General features: G+C 38.2%; 1 protein-coding gene across 3 annotated transcripts; it reads left to right on the top strand.

Moving 5' to 3' along the window:
- The first annotated feature begins 1,458 nt into the window (after positions 1-1,458).
- Positions 1,459-26,774, top strand: TRAF5 (TNF receptor associated factor 5). Of its 3 annotated transcripts, none has more exons than XM_070734480.1 (11): positions 1,459-2,030; positions 12,407-12,636; positions 13,675-13,732; positions 14,204-14,305; positions 16,646-16,810; positions 19,353-19,430; positions 19,773-19,847; positions 20,684-20,776; positions 22,415-22,555; positions 25,058-25,226; positions 25,924-26,774. In XM_070734480.1, exons 1-11 carry the CDS (start codon positions 2,013-2,015, stop codon positions 26,499-26,501), a joined length of 1,707 nt encoding a protein of 568 aa, XP_070590581.1. In that variant the 5' UTR covers positions 1,459-2,012; the 3' UTR covers positions 26,502-26,774. The 3 variants fall into 3 exon arrangements, with proteins under 3 accessions (XP_070590581.1, XP_070590583.1, XP_070590582.1); XM_070734482.1 differs by having other exon boundaries at positions 1,585-1,629; XM_070734481.1 differs by lacking the exon at positions 1,459-2,030 and adding an exon at positions 2,100-2,239.
- The last annotated feature ends 750 nt before the right edge of the window (positions 26,775-27,524 follow it).

The following is a 27,524-nucleotide window of genomic DNA, read 5'->3' as shown; positions in this document are numbered from 1 at the left end:
ACTTCCTTCGTGTCTATCAAACCAACACCATTGTGAAAAGTGATGCAGACAAATATAACATGTATGTCAAAAAATGTGAGGTCATGGAGGTGTTGCAAAGCCATGAATAACAATTGTGGTGTAACTTTGAACGGTCACTAAATTAAGAGTTGTAAGTCAAAGACCACTTGTACTAAAACCTATGAACAAGGGACTGTAGATTTTCAGAAATCTTTCTAGAGATAACACAAATATAGCATCAGATTCCGTTTAAAAATGAGTTATGAGAATCAGTGGGGTTCTCTGGCAGAAGGCTGCTGTATTTGCTTCCATAAGGGTCCAATGCAGGGATGGTCTAGTGTCCATTCCTAACAGCAGGTGGCAATGTAATCACTATTTGAAAATATTCGTTTATTTGTCAAGTGGACAAGATAATAGTTATGGTATAAACATAATCAATTAGGTATAGGTAAATTTGGACAATAAGACGGTAGGACAGGCATGGTAGGCACTTATGCACGCCCCTTATAGACGTCTTAGGAATGGGTTGAAATCAACTGTAAGAGTTTAAGGTTAAAGTTTTTGGGGTATGGGGAAATAACCACAGTGTCAGGTAGTGCATTCCACGCATTGATCACTCTTACTGAAGTATTTTCTGCAGTGGAGAAATTTTAAGGGAGAAGGGGTTCCCCCTTTTCTAGGGAGCCTGTTCCTCTGCTTGGGAACTTTTAGTGTCAGGAGATTCCCTTCAATATTAATCTATATTGACCCACACATTTCAACTCTGACTCTCAATTCTTTTATTTGTTTGTCAAACATGTACAAGATAGCAGGTAGGTATAAATATAAACAAGCAAAATAAGTATAGGTAAATGAGGTCAATAGGACAGTAAGACAGGATAGGCACGATGGTCTGCTTACGCATGCCCCTTACAGACCTCTTAAATGGGGTGAGGTCTACAATAGACAGCCCAAGGTTAAAGTTTTTGGGGTTTGGGGAAGAAACCAGAAAGGTAGTGAATTCCAGGCATTGATCACTGTTGCTGAAGTCGTATTTTCTTGCAGTCGAGTTTGCAATGGTTTACACTAAGTTTGTATCTATTGTGTGCTCGTGTGTTGTGGTTGAAGCTGAAGTAGTCACTAGCAGGTAGGACATTGTGGCAGATGGTTTTACGAACTGCATTTAGATGGTACGGAGGCGACGAAGTTTTCTAAGTTGTCTTAAGGCCAAAATTTAAAGTCCTTTGATCCTGTTCTCCTTCCAGAGGAAAAAAAACATCAATTCTTCTGCCCCCTTTCAGATGCCTGCAGACCATTACGATACTCTTTAAATTTTAACTTTGGCCAGCTCAAAACGCCTACGCCATCCCGTGCAGTCAAGGTTTGCTTAAACCTTGGCAACTTTTAAGCCTGGAGGACTTCAGCTTTGCTGGCTGGAGAATTCTGGGAGTTGAAGTCCTCCAAGCTTAAAGTTGCCAAGGTTGGAGAATTCTAGGAGTTGAAGTCCTCCAGACTTAAAGTTGTCAAGGTTGGAGACCCCTGCCTTAAAGCAAACCCGCTACTCTATCCCGACCGATTAACCTAACGGAGTCGCGCGTATTACACAGTTGTGGGTCGCCTCGCGCGCCGCTTCCCTTGGGAGTCGCTGAGGTAACTCCCCCACGTCGATACTTCTGAGAAACAATGCCGCCGGTTGGCTGAACCGAAGCTTCGCTTGCTTGCTGTCTTTTTTCCCCTTTTTAATCACCACAAAAAGCTCCCAGGCTTGGTGGGAGAGAGGAGGCGCATCTTCGCGAGCCCGCCCTTTCCGACCCGCCTCTCACCGAGCGGGTGGGGAAAAGAAAATCCCCAAGTGCCCGGAGACTCGCTTCCCTCAGCCGAGTTGGCTTAAACTGGGTCTCTTCTCTCCCTCCGCCGACCTTAGGCTCAGTTTCCTCGCCTCGCTTTCCCAGATTTAACTTTCTGGCGGGCCGCCGGAGGACTACCCACGCTGCTTGTACCGCCGGGAGGCTCTGCGGCCGCTGCGGAAGCGAATGCGGGAGGCGGCACAGGTAGGCGACCGGAGCGGGTTTTAACGCTCTCCAAGCCGTTAACTTCGCGGCTCGTTCTCTTGCTTGATGTTTTTTTCTTGAGCCTAGTGACTTCACAAGGACGCGCGTGGAAGATTTTAATTAGTGACTTCCCATTACAGTACAGTACTTGGTTTCTAGGGTTGAAAGAGTGACTGGCCTGAGGTTACCTACTTAGTTTTGTGCTTAAGGTGGGACCTCACCCTGGTTTCTAGTCAGATATCTGTCTGTCTATCTTTATCTCTATCTATCTATCTATCCTATCTATCTTCTATCTATCTATCTATCTATCTATCTATCTATCTATCCATCTTTCTATCTATCTATCTTTCTTTCTATCCATCCATCCATGCAACCATCCAGTAAGTAAGTAAGGTTTTTATTCTGATGTCTTCCTTAATCACTACATCAACCTGGCTCTCTTCAGAGGATTACTCAATGGTTAGTGCAGTACATTGACTTTGCTTGCATGAAACCTGTGGCATTAGTGTAAAAAAATTATGTTATCCATGCGAAAATAATGTTAGGTAAACTGGACAGCAATATTGCAGATCAGGTTATAGTTCCAAAGTGACCTCAGTAATCTACCTTTCTTTTTTTCTCTCTTTTAGGTAAATAGTAGTTGATTTTTAAATTATAGATTTGATACTATAAGTAAAATAGAATATAGTATAGTATGGAAAAGGGAATGGAGAATAACAATACATTAGTCATGAGGAAGTTAGTTATGTATGTTTACATCTGTGGGTATTTATACAAGTTATAACCCCAGTTTATTTATACAATTTTCTGTAGTGCATTAGTATATGATATATTTTTGTACATTTAAAAATAATATTTTAATATTAAATTTTGGATTCATTATTAACTGTCTCTGTAATTCAAGTAATTTTGCTATGAGAAATCAATATTAATTGCAAGAAGTTTCATTATGATGAAAGAAGAATACTATCACTTTGGAGATGCATAACCAATTAAAATAAACTCCAAGAGGTATAAGTGGGAAAGTCTTTTTTTTCTTTGCAAAAGCAAAACAACAGATTTTAATGCTGTTATTAAACATTTTTGTAGTTGTCTGAATAATTAAGGGAAAAGGAGCATTGGTGCGCACTCCTAATTCCAAAACAGTGGTGTGCCTTCTAGCTGCTCTGTTAAGCAAGAAATAGTCATTTAAATCAATTTTATTTTCCCCAAAAGTCACTGCTTTACTATATTGTCATTGTATGTACAGTATATACACATTATACCCATGCAACAAAATTCGTATGGCACCAAAGACCAATCTCAATATACATAAAGATTTAGATTAGATTAGATTTATTGGATTTATATGCCGCCCCTCTCCGCAAACTCGGGGCGGCTCACAACAACAATAAAACAGTACATAATAACAAATCCAATGCCCACCAATCTAATTACAGTTTAAAATTAATAAATTTATAAAACAATCCCAATGTATATAAAAACAGACACACAGTCAATCAATCAATGGCAAAACAACATGGGCAAGGGGGAGATGTTTAGTTCCCCCATGCCTGACGGCAGAGGTGGGTCTTAAGGAGTTTACGAAAGGCAGGGAGGGTGGGGGCAATCCTAATCTCAGGGGGGAGCTGGTTCCAGAGGGTCGGGGCCCCCACAGAGAAGGCTCTTCCCCTGGGTCCCGCCAGACGGCATTGTTTGGTCGACGGGACCCGGAGAAGGCCGACTCTGTGGGACCTAACCGGTCGCTGGGATTCGTGCGGCAGGAGGCGGTCCCGAAGATATAACAATCCGAAAGAACGTGCTGAACCCGCCACAATTTCCCACCTGAACCATCCAACATCCACACAACAGACCAAGTAATATTGTCCAGCAGTTCACTGATGGTGATCCCTAGTACATTGTTAAGTGCAATTATAGCTCTGCGATAAAAACTGTTCAGAAAACATGTGGTTCGAGTTTTAATTGTTCTGAATCTTCTGCCAGAAGGTAGCAGTCCAAAAAGATTGTAAGCAGGATGAGAAGGGTCTCTGAGAATGTTGCATTATCCTATAGTATGAACTATTCCTTCATACTGTCTTCTGGTATGAAATGAAAATTATGTCCCACTTGTGGAATGAGAGGTATGAAAAACTATTTTCACATTCAGCAATTTGGACGAAATATATTCCAACTTTCATCTTTTAATCTACTATTCAAATTGATAGGCATGCTTCGTACAATGTGGTAGTCCTATCTTTATAGCACTTTATTTATTTATTTGTTTGTTTATTTGTTTACTTATTTACTTATTTACTTACTTACTTATTTGTGTTTATGTATTATTATTATCAACTGTTAGCATAAAGCATGCTATAATTCTGAATACAGTTTAATGATTCTTTGAATATTTTTAGATTGTCTTCTTAATAAATATGCACACAATTGGAAATTAAGTTTTAATGCTGTTTGTTTCCTTGTTAGCAAAGAAGGGTAATTCAATGATGCTTTTTACTGAGAATTTATATTCCACAAAAAGAAATAAAAATTCAGAAACAAAATCTGAAATTACATATACAGTGATCCCCCGATTATCGCGAGGGTTCCGTTCCAAGACCCCTCGCGATAATCGATATTTCGGGATGTAGTGGTACGGAAGTAAAAACACCATCTGCGCATGCGCGCCCCTTTTTCCATGGCCGCACATGCGCAGATGGTGGAGTTTGCGTGTGGGCGGCGGGGAAGACCCTTCGGCCGCCCAACAGCTGATCTGCTCCACAGCGCGGCAGCAGCGAGGAGCCGAAGATGGGGTTTCCCCGTTGCCCGGGCAACGGGGAAACCCCATCTTCGGCTCCTCGCTGCTGCCGCGCTACGGAGCAGATCAGCTGTTGGGCGGCCGAAGGAACCTTCCCTGGGTCTTCCCGCCGCCCAGGCAAAGGGGAAACCCCAAGATCGCTTGCTGCTTGCCCGTCACCCGCTCGCCTGGCCGCTCGCTTGCCGCTTGCCCGTTCGCCCGCCCGCCCGGCTGCTCGCTTGCCGCTTGCCCGTTCGCCCGCCTACCCGGCTGCTTGCTTGCCGCTCGAGAGCAAGAGGGGGAGAGATAGAGAAAGAGAGAGAAGGAAAGAAAGAGATGAGAGAGGGAGGAAGAGAGTGTGAGAGAGGAAGAAGCAAGATAGAGAAAGAGAGAGAGAAAGAAAGATGAGAAAGGAAGGGAGTGACGTCATCGGGTGGAAAAATCGCGACATAGCGATTCGCAATGATCGGGATCGCGAAACTCGGGGGATCACTGTATTAAAAAACATAATGACATATAACTAATGCTGTTATTATTTAAACTGCTCTGAAAGTTTTAGTAAATACCATCTTACTATAATTAGGTGCTTTTTTCAAGAACTGAGAAAGTCTTTACATACTTTCAAAATAATAAAAATGCAACAAAATGTTTTAGATCTATTTCAGGGAGTTTTGAATTACTGAAGTTATATTTTTCTGTGTTATTTGAAAATAATCAGGGACTTCAATATCAATTTATTATTAAAAGATAAAGGTTCCCCTCATACACATATGCTAGTCCAGTGTTTTTCAACTAGTGTGCCGCGGCACACTAGTGTGCCGTGGGACATGGTCAGGTGTGCCGCGAAGCTCAGAGAGAGAAAGAAAGCAAGAGAGAGAGAAAGAAAGAGAAAGAAAGCAAGAGAGAGAGAGAAGGAAAGCAAGAGAGAGAAAGAGAGAGAGAGAAAGAGAACAAGAGAGAGAGAAAGAAAGCAAGAGGGAGAGAAAGAGAACAAGAGAAAGAAAGCAAGAGAGAGAGAAAGAGAGGGAGGAAGGGAAGGAGAGAGAGAGAAAGACATAGAGGGAGGTAGGGAGGGAGAGAGAAAGAGAGCAAAAAAGAGGAAGGAAGGAAGAGAAAGAAAGAGGGATGGAGAGAGAGAGAAAGAAAGAGGAAGGAAGGGAGAGAAAGAGGGAGAGAGAAATAGAGCGAAAGGGAGGAAGAGAGAGAATTTTTTTGTCCAAACTTTTTTTAACCCCATCCCCACCCCACTCAATGTGCCCCAGGGTTTCGTAAATGTAAAAAATGCCGCGGCTCAAAAAAGGTTGAAAATCACTGTGCTAGTCATTCCCAACTCTAGAGGGTGGTGCTCATCCCCGTTCCTAAGCCAAAGAGCCAGCGCTGTCTAATGACGATTCTATGGTCATGTGCCCAGCATGACTAAATGCCGAAGGCTCACGTTACCTTCCCACCAAGGTGGTTCCTAGGTTTAAGGAAAATGCTTCACAAAATACTGTATATTTTATCTTAAAAGATGTTTTCAATTGAGGCATGGCCAGTGTTAACATACATACTGAACTAAATAGTGATATGCCACATCAATATATTGTTTCCCCCCGAAAATAAGACCTATTCTGAAAATAAGACCTATTATACACCTAATATATATTCTACCCCGAAAATAAGCCCTAGGTTAGACTCCGCCTACTCCATCCCACTGTCTGACTGCTCAAGGCTGCAACAGGGTAGGAGGCCATGCGGTGCCAGTGCTGCTGCCACAAGGTGAGGAAAGGCAGATGATGAAGCTGCCCCACATGCCCTGGACATACACCTCAGGACCCCTGCAGCCAAATCAGTCCCTCTCGGTGACCTACTTGCCGCTTCCCTTTCACTCACTTCCTGAGCTGGACTGCCAGGAGGATGGGTGGAAGAGCCCTGGTCCCCTTACCAAGCCCCCTATGCCGTTTCTAAGATAGGGGGGAATAACGGTAAAAGACCATCATCGCCACTGTGCATCTAATGCTAGAGGGGTTTTCTTCAGTTCCCACCCCATGACCCCAGATTAGCTGATCACTGCCACCTCCACCTGTCACGCCGCCTGCTCCCATTTCGTTGCCTGCATTGGTGGTTTTAATGGTGGCAGCTCTGGAGGCCACTGGTAGGAAGCGGTGGCGAGCAGGGTGTGTGGAATCTTTCTCTTCATATACATACTGTACAACTCTCACCGGCCTTCCTGCCTCACGGTGGCAGAATCCACTCTCTGCATTGTCTCCAGGTGGCTAAGATAAAACTACGCACCCTGGAGTTGGGCAAGGAAGGCCAGGCTCCCCTTCCCTGATGGTTCTGCAAAGAAGTTTTGCATGGAGGAGGGGATCGCTTCCCGCAGGGTTGCCTTGGCGCTCGCTTCAGACAGCAAACATAACAGCTTTTCTCTTTTTGTCCAGAGCCTTTGAAATCCCCCCCCCCCCCGCCTTTGCTTTTCTGCCTTAAAATCCAGAGCAGATAGGTTTTCCTTTTGATGAACTGAAGATAGCTACCGGTATGATTTTTGTAAGAAGCTGAGTGTGTGTGTGAGTCCAGACCCTTTTCATAGGCCAGCCCTGTGGGAAATGGGATCCACTCCTCCATCTATGACTACTACTAAGTGTAGTTTGTCACTCTGACTAATGTGAAAGAATTGAGTGGAATAATTTATTTAAGAGAGGTCAGGCAATAGTATTGAGTAGCTGAGAACAGTTTTCTATTTATTCTGCCTTTTATTACACACACTTCCATCTTTTGATTACAAGTGGTCTTTAGAAATAACTTAGACTTGTATACCATTTCATAATGCTTTAAAGACCTCTCTGAACGATTTACAGTCAGGATATTGCCCCCAACAATCTGGGTCTTCAGAAGGGTTACTGACCTCAGAAGGATGGAAGGCTAAGTCAACGTTGAGCTGGTCATGATTGAACTTTTGGCAGTGGGCAGAGTTAGCCTGCAGTACCGTATTCTAATCATTTTGCCACCATGGCTCCTTGACTTAGGATCACATTTGGAACTAGAATTTCCATTACTAACATGATTGGTGAGTTACACCTAATCTTACAAACTTTTCCAACATGATGCAATCACTGCAGTTATTAAGTGAATCAGGAATTAAGCATATCCAGCGTCCCAGGGGTGAAATGCTCCTGGTTCGCTCAAGCCTTTCGGTTGGAGAGAGCCAGTCACGAAGAGAGTGTGAGGCTCCACCCATCCACCCGGATGCTGTCACTTGGGTTATTTTACCTTCTGTACATGCACAGAAGGCTTTGCGCAGAGGGTAAAAGAACCCAAGTGGCAGCATCCAGGCAGGTGAGTGGACCTTGCACTCCCTTCGTGACTACTCTCCTACGACAGGCACCAGCAAACTGGGAGCATTTCACCCCTGCAGCTTCCCATATTGTCTTGTCAGAAACTGGCTGGGAAGGTTGCAGCTGGCAATCACATGGCCCCAGGACACTTCTAACCATCACATTAAGTGCCCGAATTTTAGACACATGACTATGCAGTTTCTACAATTATCATAGGCGTGTGAACCAGCCACTTTTTTCATTGCCGTTGTAATTTTCAGCATTTGTTAAATATCTGTAGTTATTCAGTGGTTCTCAATAACACCTTTCTAATGCCACGACCCCTTAATACATTTGCTCATGTTGTGATGACCTCAACCATAAGTCTAGCACCAATTCTCCCAACAGAGCTTTAAGCTGATTGGCAGGAAGGTCAGAGGGACCCCCCCCCCTCACTGTAAATGCTTGGTCGGATTGTGAAAATATGTTCCAAGGCGCCAGAATAGAAGCTTTAGTTCCTAACACCTTGGGAAATTTGCATTTTCCCATGTTCTTAGGCGACCCTTGTGAAATGGCCGTTCAATCTCCCAAATGGGTCCCAACCCCCAGGTTGAAGACCTGCTGTAGTACAATACCATTTGGCATAGATAATTGTTTCTTGACGCTTGGCAAGTTTAAGATTAGTGGACTTCAATTCCTAGAGTGCCCCAACTAGCTATGCCTGGCTTCTGGGACTTAATCCATCCGTCTTAAATTTGCCAAGGTTGCGAAACACTGACCATATCTCATAGAAATGGGTTTGCAACCAGAATAATCTGAATACTGTGGGAAAATTTCTGAACCTGGGGAAGAAATGCTTTAATTGACCTGATGTGAACCATACGTGAATGGTGGTGCAGTTAATAATAACATGGAACATATTAATAAGGTACAAAATAAGAATTTAAAAACAAAAGAAATACAGTATATATTCTTTGGAATGTTAAACATCACGAACTATAATGGTTAGAGGCAGGAAACACAAATGTAGAAAAATTGCTTCCTGTCTCACAAACTTAAATTTAGTTTCTGACAAATGCAAGCTGATGGAAATATGCATTATGTTTTTAAAATTACAACAGTTCTGTGTGGTTCTAAGCTTAATTTCCTCCTTACACTAACTCTTGTATTTGAATCGTACTGTAAAAAGTTTTATCTTAATTTTGCAATTAAAACCTTTTTCGATTTTAATTGCAACAATTTAAAAAATGGAATGATACATTAATTCAGACCATGTGGTTTCTTGTTATACTGTATCGAATCAAAATAAGAATTTATATGTGTGTTATATCTATTAGGATGATTTTTGTGTAATTAAAAAAACTGCTCCCACTGATGATGTAATCAAAATTAGTGTAAATAACTTTGAGCTTCCAGATTGGGAGAGTCCAGCAACTTTGAAATGTATGGATTAGAACTCCCAGAATTCCTTAGCCAATAATGGGTAACTGGAGCTGATTAAATGGATAAGGTCAGAATCTAAACCTGTGTCCAATTAATTAGCTCCATTTATCAATTCCAATGTTAGGTTAAGATTAGGTTAAGATTAGTTTCCTGTCATGTGACCAAACTTAACAATCTCATTAAATCAGTGCCTCAGGGGTCGGTCCTCTCCCCCCTGCTATTTAATATCTACATGAAACTGCTGGGTGAGATCATCCAAGGACATGGGGTGAGGTATCATCAATATGCGGATGATATCCAGCTTTACATCTCCACCCCATGTCCAGTCAACGAAGCGGTGGAAGTGATGTGCCGGTGCCTGGAGGCTGTTGGGGCCTGGATGGGTGCCAACAGACTCAAACTCAACCCGGATAAGATGGAGTGGCTGTGGGTTTTGCCTCCCAAGGACAATCCCATCTGTCCGTCCATTACCCTGGGGGGGGGAATTATTGACCCCCTCAGAGAGGGTCCGCAACTTGGGCGTCCTCCTTGATCCACAGCTCACATTAGAGAACCATCTTTCAGCTGTGGCGAGGGGGGCGTTTGCCCAGGTTCGCCTGGTGCACCAGTTGCGGCCCTATCTGGACCGGGACTCATTGCTCACAGTCACTCATGCCCTCATCACTTCAAGGTTCGACTACTGTAATGCTCTCTACATGGGGCTACCTCTGAAAAGTGTTCGGAAACTTCAGATCGTGCAGAATGCAGCTGCGAGAGCAGTCATGGGCTTACCTAGGTATGCCCATGTTTCACCAGCACTCCGCAGTCTGCATTGGCTGCCGATCAATTTTCGGTCACAATTCAAAGTGTTGCTTATGACCTTTAAAGCCCTTCATGGCACTGGACCAGAATATCTCCGAGACCGCCTCCTACCGCACAAATCCCAGCGACCGATTAGGTCCCACAGAGTGGGCCTTCTCCGGGTCCCGTCAACTAAACAATGTTGGTTGGCGGGCCCCAGGGGAAGAGCCTTCTCTGTGGCGGCACCGGCTCTCTGGAACCAATTCCCCCCGGAGATTAGAACTGCCCCTACTCTTCCTGCCTTCCGTAAACTCCTTAAAACCCACCTCTGCCGTCAGGCATGGGGGAATTGAAACACCTCCCCCGGGCATGTTCAATTTTATACATGGTATGCTTGTGTGTGTGTCTGTTAGTATATGGGGTTCTTTTAAATCTTTAAATATTTTAAAGTTATTTGGATTATTTATGATTTGTTCTATCTTGTTGTGAGCCGCCCCAAGTCTTTGGAGAGGGGCGGCATACAAATCTAAATAAATAAATAAATAAATAAATAAATAAATAAATAAATAAATAAATAAATAAATAAATAAATAAATAAATAAATAAATAAATAAATAAATAAATAAATAAATAAATAAATAAATAAATAAATAAATAAATAAATAAATAAATAAATAAATAAATAAATAAATAAATAAATAAATAAATAAATAAATAAATAAATAAATAAATAAATAAATAAATAAATAAAATCGCAGTATTTTCATCTTCAGATTGTATATAACTATCATTTTGTTCGTGTTTAAATTTCTACTGCTCTCTTGCAGTGAAAATAATGAAGAGAAATGCATTTATTATGTCCTACATTTTTGTAGATGGTCCATTTAAATTATGCCACTTATATGCCTGAAGCGCATCATCCTTGGAAATTTAAAGAAGATACATTTAACTATTGCTAGGGAAGGGAGTGGAAGGAAATACCAAAAGAGAGATGGGAAACATTAACAATTTATTGTAAAAAATTATCTATGGTAATCTTTAAAATATGTGTACAAGATGCTGGCTGCAAAAAAAGTCATAACGGCGAGAAAAGTCATAACTGGGGCAAAGCTCACTCACAAATGCCTCACTTAACAACTTTGGGGTCAATTGTGGTCATATGTCAAGGGTCGCCCATGTTTGGTAGAGGAGGAAGCTGGGCCCGTGCTTTCTCTGAGAACCACATTGAGACTTCTCCCAACGGGGGCATGTAGTAACTGCTGCTTTGATCTTCGATTGGCTCCTTCCTCAGTTGTGACAGGAGCATCTCCATCAACATGTCCTTCGCTGCAAAGAATTTAAACAAAGGTTAAGATTCTTGCATTTTTTTTTAAAAAAAATAGTCTTTATTAATTTTCCAATGTTAAAAAACACAAATACAAAATAGTACAAATAAAAAAAGACAAGCAAAATAAAAATAAATAAAAATAAAAGTCAAATTCTAGGAGTCGCCAATCCACACATTTTAAAGTTGCCAAGTTTAAAAAATATTGCTATGGATGAAACAGCCTTAGGCCAGCACTAAAGATAATAAGGTCCTAATCACTGAGCTGCACTGAGAATTCCTGTCAACCTTTCTCCCTGCTCAGAATGATGTAATTTAGTTATCAAAATAAAAGGGACATTAATAGAAACAATTTTCTTATGGTATGGGACTTAAATTTGGAGGTTCTCAGAAAGTGGGTTGTAACATGATGATAATGAGGAGGAGAATGAACATGATGATATATAGTAAGTTTTTGGTGTGGCATACAGTGTGCCAAAACCACCAAGGCTAATTTATGCCATAATACGCAAATTTCCATTTTCAGATCTTGATACTTTGTAATCTTCCTGTTGTTTGTCTTCTATTCTACTATTGCCTGGCATTGCAACTGTTTACACTCAGTGTTTTGATCTGTAGACAAATTTCTGGCATTTTGTAACGTTTTAATTTCCTTACCAAATTAAGGTAAAACTCTGTATAAACTTATTAGTACCAAGACAAAAAGGGACGGAGAAGTAATGTTTATACTCAACTATTACATTTCTCTTCATGATTTTATTCATAGTTAAAGCCCATGGCCTCTGAGGATCTTGCAGGCCAGTTACATACAAATCTGTATGTCCGACAGAACTCCTCAAATGCAGTTTCTTTAGAATTTGACCCTGATGTCAACTATCAGTTTGTGGAAATCTTAGAGGAACGATACAAATGTACACGCTGTCACCTAGTCCTCCATAATCCGCACCAGACAGGATGTGGACATAGATTTTGCCAGAATTGCATTGTTTCGTTGAGGTATGAATGGCTTCTTTTTCTTACTATATTTGTGCAACTCAATGCTGTCACTCTTTCCTACATAACAATTATAGAGTTTGTGAATTTATAGAATGTGTAAGGGTCACCCATAAAAGGATTTTTATTTAATTTTGCTCTTCGGGGGTGCTGTAGAATTCCAGCAGTCTTACGTATGTAAGTGTTCCCTAAAATAAATGAATTTCAGATATATTTAATGCTATCTGGTTACTATTCATAGTAATTTTCCCCAGTAACTTACAGCTAGCACTGTACCAAAATAAATAAAATGTGAGCAGATTTTATATCTTGGCTGGGTAATACTGTGAAAAGCACAAGGTAAAGTCCCTTGTGAGAAACGGCCCCATATATTCTGAACATAAGATCTTAAATAGCTGTATTTTCCCATGAAGTTTTGGGTTTTTTTCAGCACTTGAGCTCGTACGTGACTTTAAGAGCACAAAAACATATTACAATGATTTAATCAAGTGTGGCTTGGTGTCATATCTTTTAAAAAAAAAAACCTCCATTCTGATTATTAAGCCTCATTTTGATTTACTAGGTTTTCATTAAAAGATTGCTGTTTTCTTTTTCCGAAATACAGTATTCTGAAGCTTCTGATTATATCTTATGAATGAAATGGGCATATACGTGATAGCTGTTATTTCAAAGTGACATGAGCTAATTAGGATGTTAATAATAAACGTGTGAACGCAAAGCTGTGTAAAATCATGTCTGAAAATACTGCCCTCACCTGCATCATTTCTTTCCAGCATCTGTTTATCTGTATCTTTGAACTTCCCAAAGAAGCATTTGGAAACTAGAGAAACCTCTCATTTTGTAAAGATCTATGGATATAGATATACTGTAGATATAGATAGAGCTATTCTCATGAAATATATATTGCAAACTAGCAATGCAAAACAAATATTATAAATTTTAGTATTTTGATGCACCAACAGAATTAAAAATAATAAATACAAAATATAAATACAAACGTTTCAAGTCTATAACAAACAAAAATTGTTTCTGTCCTTCTAGAGATTTAAATACAGTATCTACATGTCCTATAGATAATGAAACAATAAAACTTCAAGAGGTAAGAAAAATGTTTATATGACTTTATTCTTATATTCATATTCATATAATCAGTATCATGCTACTTTGGGCAATCTGTTTATTGACTTTTTTAATGTACTATTAAATGGAAATTATAGTCAAAGCAAGGGAAATTTAAACCCAAATTAAAAACAAATATAAAAATTAGTAAATAATCCTTGCTAAATAGTATTTTCAAACATGATATAAAGTTATTACTAAGACTTATAATTAATATTATTTCTGGGTATGGGAAATCTTATTGTAATAATGTAGTTCTTTTCCAATTCTTTCATACCTCACATAATTTTGCAGTTATCAGAGAGTATCATCTATATAAAATGCACATAAATAATATATTAAATGTAATAATTTTAGTAAGGCTGCCAGGCTGTATCTTACAGGCAAAGGATTGTCATAAATTACAATTTTTTTGCTATGTCATAATCATACTTTTTGTTTTAAATTTAAGGTTTTCAAAGATAATTGCTGCAAAAGAGAAGTACTCAATTTGCAAGTATTTTGTAAAAATTTACCAGCCTGCACTGCAAAATTATGTTTAGGACGATACCAGGTTTGTATTCCTCTATTATAATGTCAAGCAAGTTGAGAATAAATGCTTCTAGAAACTGAAAACTGATCTTTCTTCAACTTTTCAAGAAAATTTCAATTCTTTCTCTATCCATTGGAATTTTTTAACTCATTCTCAAGATGCACAAAGAAGTTTAATTTGATAGTCTAAGCAAGTTCTTCTAAATATTGTTCAGGAATATGCAAAGACTAGATTTTTTCAGAAATCTGTTCTGTGTTACTCTCCCTTTCCATCTAGCTAATGCTGAAATGGAAGTTTAATCTACATCATTCTATTCTATTGAGCTAGATGTTTGTCCATTGGGATAATCAGGAACCTAATACCATTTATTAAGTGTGCCTTTGTTTTGCATTTCTTTTGTTCTATCAGTGAGCAGCTACACTCCCCACTGATCCTGGATGACAAACTGCATATAAAAAATGCAGTAAGATAATGGTCAAGAATAGGCCTCTACTTCAATGTCCCACCTAGTTTTTACGCACTGTTAGAGCAAGAAGACATGCATGCTAAATAGAACAGAATAGAGATCTGATTTGGGAAAACATGGTTTCTACAGTAGTTTCAGAATGCAGGAACCCCTTTGACTCTGTAGGTAGAAGGGAAGGTATAATTAGATGCCCAGGCTCATCATTTCCCTACCCCAATTTTTTTTAAAAAATTGGACATTAGCATGTAGAAATGTATCTTTCCCCATAGACTCCTGCCTCAAATATGTGTGGCTGCAACCTAAAGTTTTGCTTAGATTAAGGTCCTCTCTAACTTAGAAAAAAAAAGTTAAGCTGAGATAGAGGAAACATCAAGAAAATGTAGTGGCGAGGAGAAACCTGTCCTTCCTTCCTTTAAATAATTTTGTGTTGTCAAGCTGTTGTTCCTATCTTGGAAATTGCTATAATTTAATGTTGCGTATGAACATTTTTGAAATTACCAGTCCTACTAAAGATCCTTGTATTCTTGTTTCTTCATATGTAGGAATTTTCACATATTTCTATTGTCGCCTTTTGGGTTTTTGCCATGATACAGTTTTGCTTAACAGAATTTGGCTTAAAATTCTTTTGCAAAAGTTGAAGTAAACAATGTCTACCATTCTTATTCACATAGATTTGAAATGATAAAAGAACTCTAAAATACATAGACTAGAACAGGGATTTCCAAACTTTTTCAGGATACAAAACCTGTTAAGTTAAAAAAAAACAATCTAGATCAAGAGATAGAACTTTAGTGATAGAAAATCAGCTGTATTCAAATGAACTTTTTGTTGTGGTTAATCTCTTATTTAATGTCTTAAAGTTCTCACAGAAACCTAGAGTTCTGTGGAACAGTTTAAAAGATCCTGTATTCTTTTTTAAAATGTATAATACAGTGAGAATTTTTGAATACTTTGCTTTTTTTTAAAAGGAAGTTGATAAACATCACTTAGATCAAATTGGTTGTAAGACTGAATATCTTCCTCTGCCTCTTTCTAAATATGACAGTATAGGTATGATTATTGCTCCCCCATCAATTATATAGACTTATATGTAGCTTAGCTAAAATCAGTTCATAATCACTCCCTAATCACGCCATAATCATTTTCCTAAATCATTTCTTATTTCTAAATGTATTCAGATATTTTTATGGATAGAACTAATGGCATTAGTGATATTCTCGTAAAAACCCTTTTTATGTGTGTTATGGTCTCCTTTGCATTTTTTTTTATGCCTTAGTGCTTTGTTGTTCTTGTTCTTGTTAACATTTTCTATTTTCTGAATATTTTTTCCTGATTCTAATTTTGTTCACATTCTAAATTGTTCTTTCAAAATTCATGCAATACCTGTCTGTTTTGAGTTTATGACAGTGTTTTATGATATATTTTCTGCATAGGGAGTAAACTTGCTTAACCTGTTGCTAAGTTAGTTTTCTCAACATATAAAAGGTTATTAATGAGGGTACTGATAAAATGGAGAAGTCTACAGCATTAAATACCATCAGTTCTATTCTGAAAAAAAAAAAAGCTTCTTCAAAAAATAATTAAAAAGAAGTGGTCCAGCTATGCAAAATGCTTTTGTAGCAGACTAGGAAGTGATTATAGTTTTACTTTGGGGCTATTTTAGTCAAAACTTCAAAAGCTTGTATTATTTGACTTTGATAAACAAACACAACTGTTATCATCCTCAGGATAATGAGACAAGAAAAAGAGGTTTATGTTTGCTTGGAGGGAGAAGGATTTATGTCACATTTTGTAAGCAGAAACCTAGAAGATATGGCTGCTTTCTCTGCATAGTATAGCAATCTGTCTAATATGGGCAAAATCTACAATGCATCATTCTACTTTTCTATTTATAGGATCATCTGCAGCAATGTTTGTTTGAAACTGTGCAGTGTACTAATGAAGGCTGTCATGAAAAAATTGTTCAGAAGGATTTAAAAGAACACCTTATGGAGCAATGTAACTTTCGAAAAGAACAGTGCCAGTACTGTAAACAGTCTGTGATATCACTTAATTTAAAGGTTAGATTCAACTAAATGTTTTAAATTGTTATAAAAAGAATTTTATTTTTATAATGCTATAAATATCCAGAGGATTACCACATTGGAGAGAGATCATATGGGAGACAATAATTTATAAACTATCCACAGTCTTGAAAATAATTAAGACACATTGGATTATGCTATCATCTATAAACCACATGATTCTGAAAATGCAGATTAGAAGCATTTTGGACACTAACTGAAATTCGTTGACTGCTAAAAAGCTACCGACTGTGAGATGCTATCATTTCTGTATTAGACCTTATTAGGACTGCAAGGAATAGTTCGTATTGCTGTAACATTCTCAGAGGTTTCCTGAAATGCCTTTGTATTGCTGTTTCTTAAGTATCAAATCATTGTCATTTACAGCAGTTTATGCTTGTTTTTTTCCAATCTGCAAGAGGAATACAAACTCTGAAACTTTTATGAAGTAATTTCTAAAAAAACTAAAATAACTAGAAACAGATACCAGTTTTCTATATTAGTTTACTGCTACTTGTTTCAACATACAGTATTTTCAAATATTTTCTTCAGCAGAAAATGGAGGAAAATAAAAACAAGAAAAACCAGTAACTACAATGGACCCTCCCTAGTTCTTTGGAAAGTAAAGGCCTAGAACAGGGGTCCCCAAACGTTTTACACATGGGGCCAGTTCACTGTCCCCCAGACTGTTGGAGGGCGGACTATTAAAAAAAAACCTGTGGTTTTCTTAACGCCGCCCTGGGGGAAGAGGAGGAGGCAAAGTGGAGCAAGTCCCCAAATCCTTGCCGAGTTTTTTCTTTCTCTTTCTCTCTTCCTTCTTCTCCTTTTCTCTCTCTCTCTCTCTCTTTCTTTCCCTCTCACGCTCTCTTTCTTTCTTTCTTTCTTTCTCTCTCTCTCTCTTGCTTTCTTTCTCTTGTTCTCTCTCTCTTGCTATCTCTATTTCTCTCTCTCTCTTTCCCTCTCCCCCCTTTCTTGCTCTCTCTCTTTTTCTCACTTTCTCTCTCCCTCTCTCTTGCTTTCTATCTCCCTCTCTGTCTATTGCTCTCTCACACACACTCTCTCTCGTTCTCTCTTTCTCTCTTCCTTTCTTTTCTGCGGAGGTCGGCAAAGGTTTTTTTTTTATTTTGAATGATGCGTGTGCATGTGTGCACACTCCCCATTCTCCTTCCAGTCCGCCTGGGGGGGGAGGCTCGACACTGGCACATCTGCGGCGGGCGGGGCAGCCACAGCTCCCTTTCCTTCTCCCATCACCTATGTCTACCGCTGGCACTTCCTGCCAAGCCGGTGGCCGTTGCCACGGGTTCCTCAGGCGGTAGCTGCCACTTCCCTCCAGGCAGCCCAGCCAGGCGGCCATAAAAAGTGCAATAATCTCTGCACTTTCTACAGCCGCCTGGCTGGGCTGCCCAGAGGGAAGTGGCAGCTCCCGCCCGAGGAACCCGCAGCAACCCGGTGGTAGACATAGGCAGTGGGAGAAGAAAAGGGAGCCGCAGTGACCCGGGCGGGTGCCGAGCCTCTCGGTTGTGGCCTCCCTGCCCCCCCCCCAGCGGGCTGACATTCAAAGTAAGAAAAACCTTCTCTGGCCTCAGCACTTTCGTCGCTTCCCACCCCCAACTCCAATGCCTGGCTCCATGTAAAATTTTGTGCGCTGCCGCGGGGTGGATAAATAACCTCAGCAGGCCGCATGCGTCCCGCAGGCTGTAGTTTGGGGACCGCTGGCCTAGAAGATCAGGTTATTACTCTAACCTTACGCTAAAAGTAGTATTAGTATTCAGAGTTTTAGTTTCTTTTATGAGGTGTCATGAAGGGCTGATAACAATTTGGCAAATCTGAAAACTCTTCCATTCCTTGCTATTTTCCAGAAAACCATTAAGGGTCCCTTCTGAGTCACTTCCCACACATTCATTACTTCAGTGAGCTGCGATAGCTCTTGTCTCATTATTCCTCTCTCCAAGTTTATTTTCACAGACCATTACAGTAATATAATGATGAAAAATTAACAGTTTTAAATTGTCTATCCTTAAGAGACTATTGTCTATCCTTAATTATGATATCAATTCTCTTGACAGCTTATTGTTTATATAGCCCAAATGCACCACCAAATTAGAGGTGTGTTGTGGTTGTGCAGGTGTTTGGGTAGGGTGGGGGGAATTTGCATACACTCACTCACCATTGCATGCTAACTATTTGGGAGGGAAGAAAATGGAATATCTAGGAAGAAGACATAGCTGATTAGCTGGGACATGAACAGAGACTCGACATTGTTGCATTCTGATATTGTCCATTAGGCAAGTTCAATATCCACAGATAGAACTTTAAAAAAAAGTAGTTATTCAACTGTATCCCTTCCAATAATGTCAATAATCCCCCTAAGGGACTGTCCTTGTGGACTGCCTGTAATTGATTCTGTTAGGTCTTTAAATGACCAGTGCTAATCGAAAATTTATTTACAATCATTTGTATGTTGCCTGTTTTCACTAACTGACAAATCTTTGTTGTGCTTGTTAACTGTCATCATCACCATCTTCCAATGTAATTTCAGACCCATGAGGAAGTAGATTGCCCAGATTATCCCTGGAATTGTCCCTATGGCTGCATGCAGATGATTCTGATGAAAGAGGTACAATACTATTTTTGGCTCATTAAAAGAATTTTAAAATATAATACAATATATAATACAATATAATACAACATTTTAATAATAAACCATGACTACTTTTGCTAGTTTTTATTTGGCATGCAAAGAACTGTATTTAATCTTAGCAGAGTAATTTATATTTCCATAAAAATATTTAATTTATTCTTGAAATTGTAAATGATTATTAGACAATATCCTTATTCCTAGGAAATTGTCTAATTTTTATCAGTTTCTATAGAATGTTGGTAAAAATTATGCTTATTAACTTCCATTCTCCTATCAAAATATTTCATTATTGCCTACCTTTATCTGTGATTTTTACAGGCAGAAGATCATGTTTTGGCCTGTCCTGAAATGGAAATTGATTGTCCATATAAAATGTGTGGCTGTCCTAAAAAGGTATTGCACAATAAGACAGACATAATTGGTACTACAGTAGAAGCAAATTTTCCAAAACACAAAAAGAAACCAGTTAGTCACTGAATGATTTTTCAGTCCTCTTTGAAGGTTGAGCAGTACAGTGGTACCTCGACATACGAGTTTAATTCGTTCCAGACCCAAGCTCGTAAGTAGATCAACTCGTATCTCGAACGAATTTTCCCCATATGAATTAATGTAAATAATTCTAATTGGTTCCAGACCTCAAAAAAGTCCCAAAGTTAGCCTAAATTATGAAAAAAGACATGTTTTTAATTAATAAATGTACATGCAACACATATAAATAAACAATAAAGTAAATAATGAAAAGAGAAAAGTACAAAATACAATAAGAAAATGTATAAAACACGGTACAGTAACCTTACCTTGGCGACAGACGAGTGCAGCTGTGTACTGTAGGCTACGTAAACAACACTTTCTTAAACTATCATAAATGTAAACAAAACAACAATTCCATAGTTAAATGGTATAAAACTTTGTTTTGTGGGCTAACACGTGTGAATGGCCGAGATAACCGGAAGCAAGGGGATTCTGGGTAAGAGAGGCAATGCGCCAACTAGCGGTAGCATCCTGAAGCTCGGTTCGTATCCCGAATTTGAGCTCAGGTGTCGAACAGAAATTTCGCTCGCGTCGCTGCTTGTAACTTGCAATACTCGCATGTGGAGCAGCTCGTATCTAGAGGTACCACTGTAGTGAAGATTTTCCCAATGGCTTCATTACTTTAAAACCATGCTAAGAGAACGTACTAATATACTATACTAGTAAGTTGATATAACTTATGCATCTATTTTTTGTAGATTAAAAGAAGCAAGCTTTTAGAACACGAGGATATCTTTTTGAGAGAACATATGCTACACATTGCAGATAAGAACTCAAAGCTGGAAGATCAGGTAACGTGCACATTTTTATAAATTCCCAAAAGTTGTTTTTAAAAATGAAAGCTGTTTTGGGAATAGATATACATTAGGTTTGAAAAGTTATTTCACATCTCATGGAGTACCATCATTGATGATTAAATTTGCGTTAGTGTGTAGCATTTAACTTTCTTTATATTACTTGGGACATTTTTAGCTGTTTTTCATTTTGCTGCTAATTAGACCTAAACTATTGAATGTATGTAGGCTGATTGTGTCATGTTACCTCAGAAGCATGTAACATAAATTGACATTGACATCATATCATTGCAGCAATTCTTTTGAAACCAGAATTTTCAAGGTTCTCCCTTGGACAAAACATGGACATAAATACTATTGGGAAGATGAAGTAGAGTCTAATGTGTTCTAGTAGATGAATTTTTAAATATATTTTTAAAGTACCATCAGGGTTTGAGTTTCTCCCGACATGTCAAAAGGTGCAATTATATGACTGATTTTTAGCAATGATTTTGAAACATGTAGTGCCATAACCATACATATTCATTCAATTCCTCTTACAATGCAGAAACTATGACAATTTGGCAGATGGGACATTCATGGGATCTTTACTTCTGAATTCCCTTTATTCTTCAGATCTATATTAACTACACTGCTCAAAAAAATAAAGGGAACACTTAAACAACAAAATATAACTCCAAGTAAATTAAACTTCTGTGAAATCAAACTGTCCACTTAGGAAGCAACACTGATTGACAATCAATTTCACATGTTGTTGTACACATTCAACTTTATACAGAGCAAAATATTCAGTGGGAATATTTCATTCGTTCAGATCTAGGATGTTTTATTTGAATGTTCCCTTTATTTTTTTTGAGCAGTATATTTTCAGGTTTTTTTGTTGATTGAAAAGTATTGTGCTTGTAGCAAACATCAAAAAACCATTTTTTAAAATTAAAAACAAATATTTTGGACAATATAGTTTTCCAAGGTGTGACTGGAAATTAAAGTAGTCAGCAGATTCTATGAACAGTCTGAGTATCTTCTGAGTCAAGGTCCAAATGCAGTCCTTTTTTCCAGGCATTTTGTTCCAGAAACATTGCTAGGCAGTTAGCAATAAAAGAAACTATTATAGATTTATAAAACTGGAAGGTGTGGTTTAAGTTTGACAAGATGGTGATAATTCTGTTCAGGAAAATGTAAGAATGGAGGGCACATTTGAGTCAAAAGTAGAACATGGGGATGTTACAATACTCCCAGGTGAATTTTTCTAGAATGAGGTGAATTACAAATAGTCTTCCACTTACAACTGTAATTGTTAAGTCATGAAAGTCATAAAGCAGGTCATGATATGATAAGTACCTTTTGTGAGGTCCATCAGAACTTTGAATACTTGCTAAACAAACACTCTTAAGTTGAAGATTCCTTGTAGTTGGAACAGATCTAAGTGATATTTATTTTGTGTTTGTATGTGTGACTGCTGACGCAAATGTTTGAATATAGTTCCTAACCAAGATAAGCATAAGTTTACTGTAGGTAAACTTATTCTCCCTCTTTACTCTCCCTCTCTCTCTCTCTCTCTCTCTGTAGCCATATGTATGTGAGAAAACTGTTTTTAATTGCTTACACTAATAATTTTAATCTCTCATTTTTCAGATTTCTGACCTTTATAAGACCCTTCAGTATAAAGAGAGAAAAATCTTACAACTGTCAGATATGATTAAAAATTGTGAGAGAGAATTCAGAGATTTATCTCTGCTATTTTGCAAAAATAGCAACCTATTGTCAAGCACTCAGGTAAAATATTTCTCCTTTCCTAGTACCTTCCTTACCTCAGTAGAAAATCAATGAAAATCTATATGATTTTAGTTTTGCTATAGTTGATGCATGAGTTTTTAAAAATTTATTTTGTTTTATTATATATTTACATTCTGAAAACATTGAATAGTTTTTAATGTTAGTAATGTTTTATTAAAGTACCATTTTTTTTAAAAATGTGTTTTTTTTAAAAAAAACCAGACCTGTGTGTTCTAGTCATATCGCATTAACTGAGATGGTCCTTGATATAAGTCTGAAGTCATAAATAAAAATAGTATTTATGTATCTCATTCCTCTAAAGAATGTCACAATTTCAAAAACAAACCAAATACAAGTTAAACAACTGCCTGCATCCCCAAGGAACTGCTGCAGCAAAAAATAAGGAGGAAGGGAAAGGCTGGAGGCTCAATTTTCTTAAGCCTCCAATGAGTTGTATGAAAGAAATCTTGTTACCATGTCACAGTGCTATTGTACAGGGCACAACAGTTAGAGCAGTTAAAATTTAATACTTCTACCCACTCAACCCATGTACAGAGGGGAGTATTTAGTTAGACACCAATTGTGCAAGTTTTCCCACTTAAAAAGATGAGAGAGGCATGTAATTGGCATCATAGGTAGACCTCAACCATGAAAGACAACATGAGAAAATACATCCAGAAAATCACATTGTCAGATTTTAATGAATTTATTCCCAAAATATGGTGGAAAATAAGTATTTGGTCAATAACAAAAGTTCATCTCAATACTTTGTTATACTGTATATCCTTTGTTGGCAATGACAGAGGTCAAACATTTTCTGTAAATCCTCAGAAGGTTGGCACACACTGTTGCTGGTATGTTGGCCCATTCCTCCATGCAGATCTCCTCCAGAGCAGTGATGTTTTGGGGCTGTTGCTGGGCAGCACGGACTTTCAACTCCCTCCAAAAGTTTTTTATACGGTTGAGATCTGGAGACTGGCTAGGCCACTCCGGGACCTTAAAATGCTCCTTACAAAGCCACTCCTTCGTTGCCCTGGCAGTGTATTTGGGATCATTGTCATGCTAAAAGATCCAGCCACATTTCATCTTCAGTGCCCTTGCTGATGGAAGGTGGTCAAAATCTCACAATACATGGCCCCATTTATTCCTTCATGTACACAGATCAGTCGTCCTGGTCCCTTTGCAGAGAAACCTCCCCAAAACATGATGTTGCCACCCCCATGCTTCACAGTAGGAATAGTGTTCTTTGGATGCAACTCTGCATTCTTCCTCCTCCAGACACAACGAGTTGTGTTTCTACCAAACAGTTCTACTTTGGTTTCATCTGACCATATGACATTCTCCCAATACTCTTCTGGATCATCCAAATGCTCTCTAGCAAACTTCAGACGGGCCAGGACATGTAATGGCTTAAGCAGGGGGACACGTCTGGCACTGCAAAATCTTGAGTCCCTGGCAGCATAGTGTGTTACTGATGGTAGCCTTTGTTATGTTGGTCCCAGCTCTCTTCAGGTTATTCACTAGGTTCCCCCATGTGGGTCTGCTCACCGTTCTTGTGATCATTTTGACCCCACGGGATGAGATCTTGCATGTAGCCCCAGATCAAGGGAGATTATCAGTGGTCTTGTATGTCTTCCATTTTCTAGTTATTGCTCCCAGAGTTGATTTCTTCACACCAAGCTGCTTGTCTATTGCAGATTCAGTCTTACCAGCATGGTGCAGGGCTACTATTTTGTTTCTGGTGTCCTTCGACAGCTCTTTGGTCTTTACCATAGTGGAGTTTTGAGTGTGACAGTTTGAGATTCTGGACAGGTGTCTTTTATACTGATAACAAATTCAAACAGGTGCCATTACTACAGGTAATGAGTGGAGGACAGAGGAACCTCTTAAAGATTAGTTACAGGTCTATGAGAGACAGAAATCTTGCTTGTTTGTAGGTGACCAAATACTTGTTTTTGCAAAGAAATTTGTTAAAAATCAGACAATGTGATTTTCTGGATGTGTTTTCTCATGTTGTCTCTCATGGTTGAGATCTACCTATGATGTCAATTACAGGCCTCTCTCATCTTTTTAAGTGGGAAACTTGCACAATTGGTATCTGACTAACTACTTTTTTTCCTCACTGTATATTACATTCATAGACCACTAAGCTATATTTAAGAGTTCAGGTATGCAACACTACACTTTCACCATCTTGAATTGTATTATGCAGAATATTAACACAAATAAGATTTCTATTACATTCTCTCTTTCTGAGGTATTATTTATTTAACTACTTTATTTTCAAGTAGTTAACATTTTGAACATAGCTTGTGGAAAATGTTGACTAATTTTCTTCTGCTGAAAAAAATTATTTGGAAAGGTTCCAAAAGGAATAAATGTTGTTCCTAATAGATTCATTGAAAGTTTAATAATGATATTAAATAATGCTAGTTGCTGTATTTTAATTTTATTTTAAAATTGTGTTCCTTCTCTTACCCTCCATCAACAATGCAACTGAAGACTTTGGCCATTCACATTGATAAATATACCTTCCTGGAAACACAAGTAAGACAGCTAGCACAAAAGATGAATCAGCAGCAAAGTAAACTGGACCTGAGAACACTACTGGACACCATTGATCACCTAAAGCAGAAAGTTGCTCTTCTTGAATCATATGATCAACGTCTAGGTATTATTAGATTTACTTTCTAATAGATCTGGTTGGCAACCCCAAATAGAGGTCAGGGAAGAGGATCATGCAGATATTAGTTCTCTAACTTTTGCTTTTGTCAGAGACAATTCCCAGTTCCAGAAGCATTCCTTCAGTTTTTGTTGTGATTGTGCAATATTGATCTGTCTGTAGATGAGGCATCCACTTTTGTATTTCTTAAATCAAAGCAAAATAGCCAAAATAGATTGTGCCATCTTCTTTAGAATAATTGGAATATCAGTTAACTATGTACTAATTCACTTAAATGCACATGTTTAGGATCAGTACAACTAAATCAACAGGTTTGTTATGGGAAAAATTGCTAAATATTCCCTTTGAGCTTCTGTAGAGATTTAGGATATACAGCTAATAAAAGAAGACACTCTATCCCCACTCAATTTCCATGTAGGATATCCCCACTCAATTTCCATGTAGGATACTCTATCCCCTCTCAATTTCCATGTTTCTGAGGGGGGGGATGAATAAATAGCAGGAGCAAATATTGTTTATACAGAAAGTTGTGTGATGGATTCTGAATAACTGATACAAACAATGAGATATTAATTTGGAACATTTAAGTGAAGCAATACAAATGCTGATTTCTAAATCTCATCATTCTTACCCTAAAAAAGCCACACAAAGCAAATCCTGAAATGTACCTCTCTTACTCCTCTAGTTGCTTTAAAAGACTTGGCTACTCAACAAGATACTCTCTTCAGAATGCATGGGACACAACTTAACAAAAATGAAGAACGGTTCAAGATTTTGGAAGGAGCAAGTTACAATGGAAAATTGATCTGGAAAATTATGGACTATAAAATTAAGAAGAAAGAAGCTATGGAAGGACACAACCCTTCCTTATTTAGTCAACCTTTTTATACCAGCCACTGTGGATATAGATTATCTGCCAGAGCATATTTAAATGGAGATGGCTCAGGACGGGGAACTCATGTTTCATTGTATTTTGTAGTGATGAGAGGAGAATTTGATTCATTATTATCATGGCCTTTCAAGCAAAAGGTTACGCTTATGCTTTTAGACCAAAGTGGAAAGAAAAAACATATATGTGAAACTTTCAAAGCTGATCCTAACAGCAGCAGCTTCAAAAGGCCCGAAGGAGAATTGAATGTGGCTTCTGGGTGTCCTCGGTTTGTTGCACACTCTATGTTGGAAAATGCAAAAAATGGCTACATCAAAGATGATACACTCTTTCTGAAAGTAATGGTAGACTTGACTGATCTTGAGGAATTATGAAAATACCCATTATAAAACATTAGAGTGAATTCCTTTATGCTCTCTGGATTCTTTCAAACTTGTGGTTTCTGCTCTGCGGTCTCTGCTCTGTGGTCTACCAAGCTGGTTTTTGTACAGTTTTGAAAAACATGTATTTTTGTACTTTTAAAACGTTGTCTTTATAAAACATGTTAATGGTTCAGTGAATTATGAACATTCAACAAAATTTAATATTGTGATTATTATGATGCTCTATTACTGTTTCAGTTTTATAACATTAAATGGTTAATTATGTTTTGTTGACTCTTATGGCCACATAGATCTTCTCCAGGACAAGCTTAAGCTCAATCTGATTCTTCAAGTCTCTCAATGATATGCCATTGCTTCTCAGTGCAACAGCACAGCTTTAGTCAATCTCATTCTGGTTGACAATTAGATATTGATAAAATGATCCTTTTGAAAGAATCTAAATACTATTTACTCAATATTCTCTATTATCTGTATCATTTGAAGCCAAACTCAAATTAACAACTCTGAGAAATGGAAAAATTACTACATTTTCTGGTGCCTTCAGATTTTATTATTTTTCAATCTGTTCTTTCAAGCCAGATCCTTCATATATCATATTTTTCATAGTCCCAATTCAAAAGTACAGATTTAATGCAAACATCATTCTAATTTTTAAATGGAACCCATTTGTTAACTATTGTCCCAATTTAGATAATTTTTGCCTGCAAGAACAATCCATGTACAGGGGCACATCCATTAATTTTAGTGCCTTCAAGCTACAGATCTGCATGATTTTCTCTAGAATCCTTTTTTTTTTAAGAATAGAATTCTTTATTGGCCAAGTGGGATTGGACACAAAGGAATTTGTCTTTGGTGCATATGCTTTCAATGTACATAAAAGAAAAAGATACATTTGTCAAGAATCATGAGGTACAACACTTAATGATTGTCATAGCAATGACAATAGTGATTAATAAAAATCTTAAAAATACGAGCAGCAAGTTAGTCATACAGTCATAAATGGGAGAAAACGGG

This window comes from Erythrolamprus reginae, chromosome 1 (assembly GCF_031021105.1).
Source record: "Erythrolamprus reginae isolate rEryReg1 chromosome 1, rEryReg1.hap1, whole genome shotgun sequence".
NCBI lineage: Eukaryota > Metazoa > Chordata > Lepidosauria > Squamata > Dipsadidae > Erythrolamprus > Erythrolamprus reginae.
This window is presented reverse-complemented; position numbering and strand designations above follow the sequence as displayed.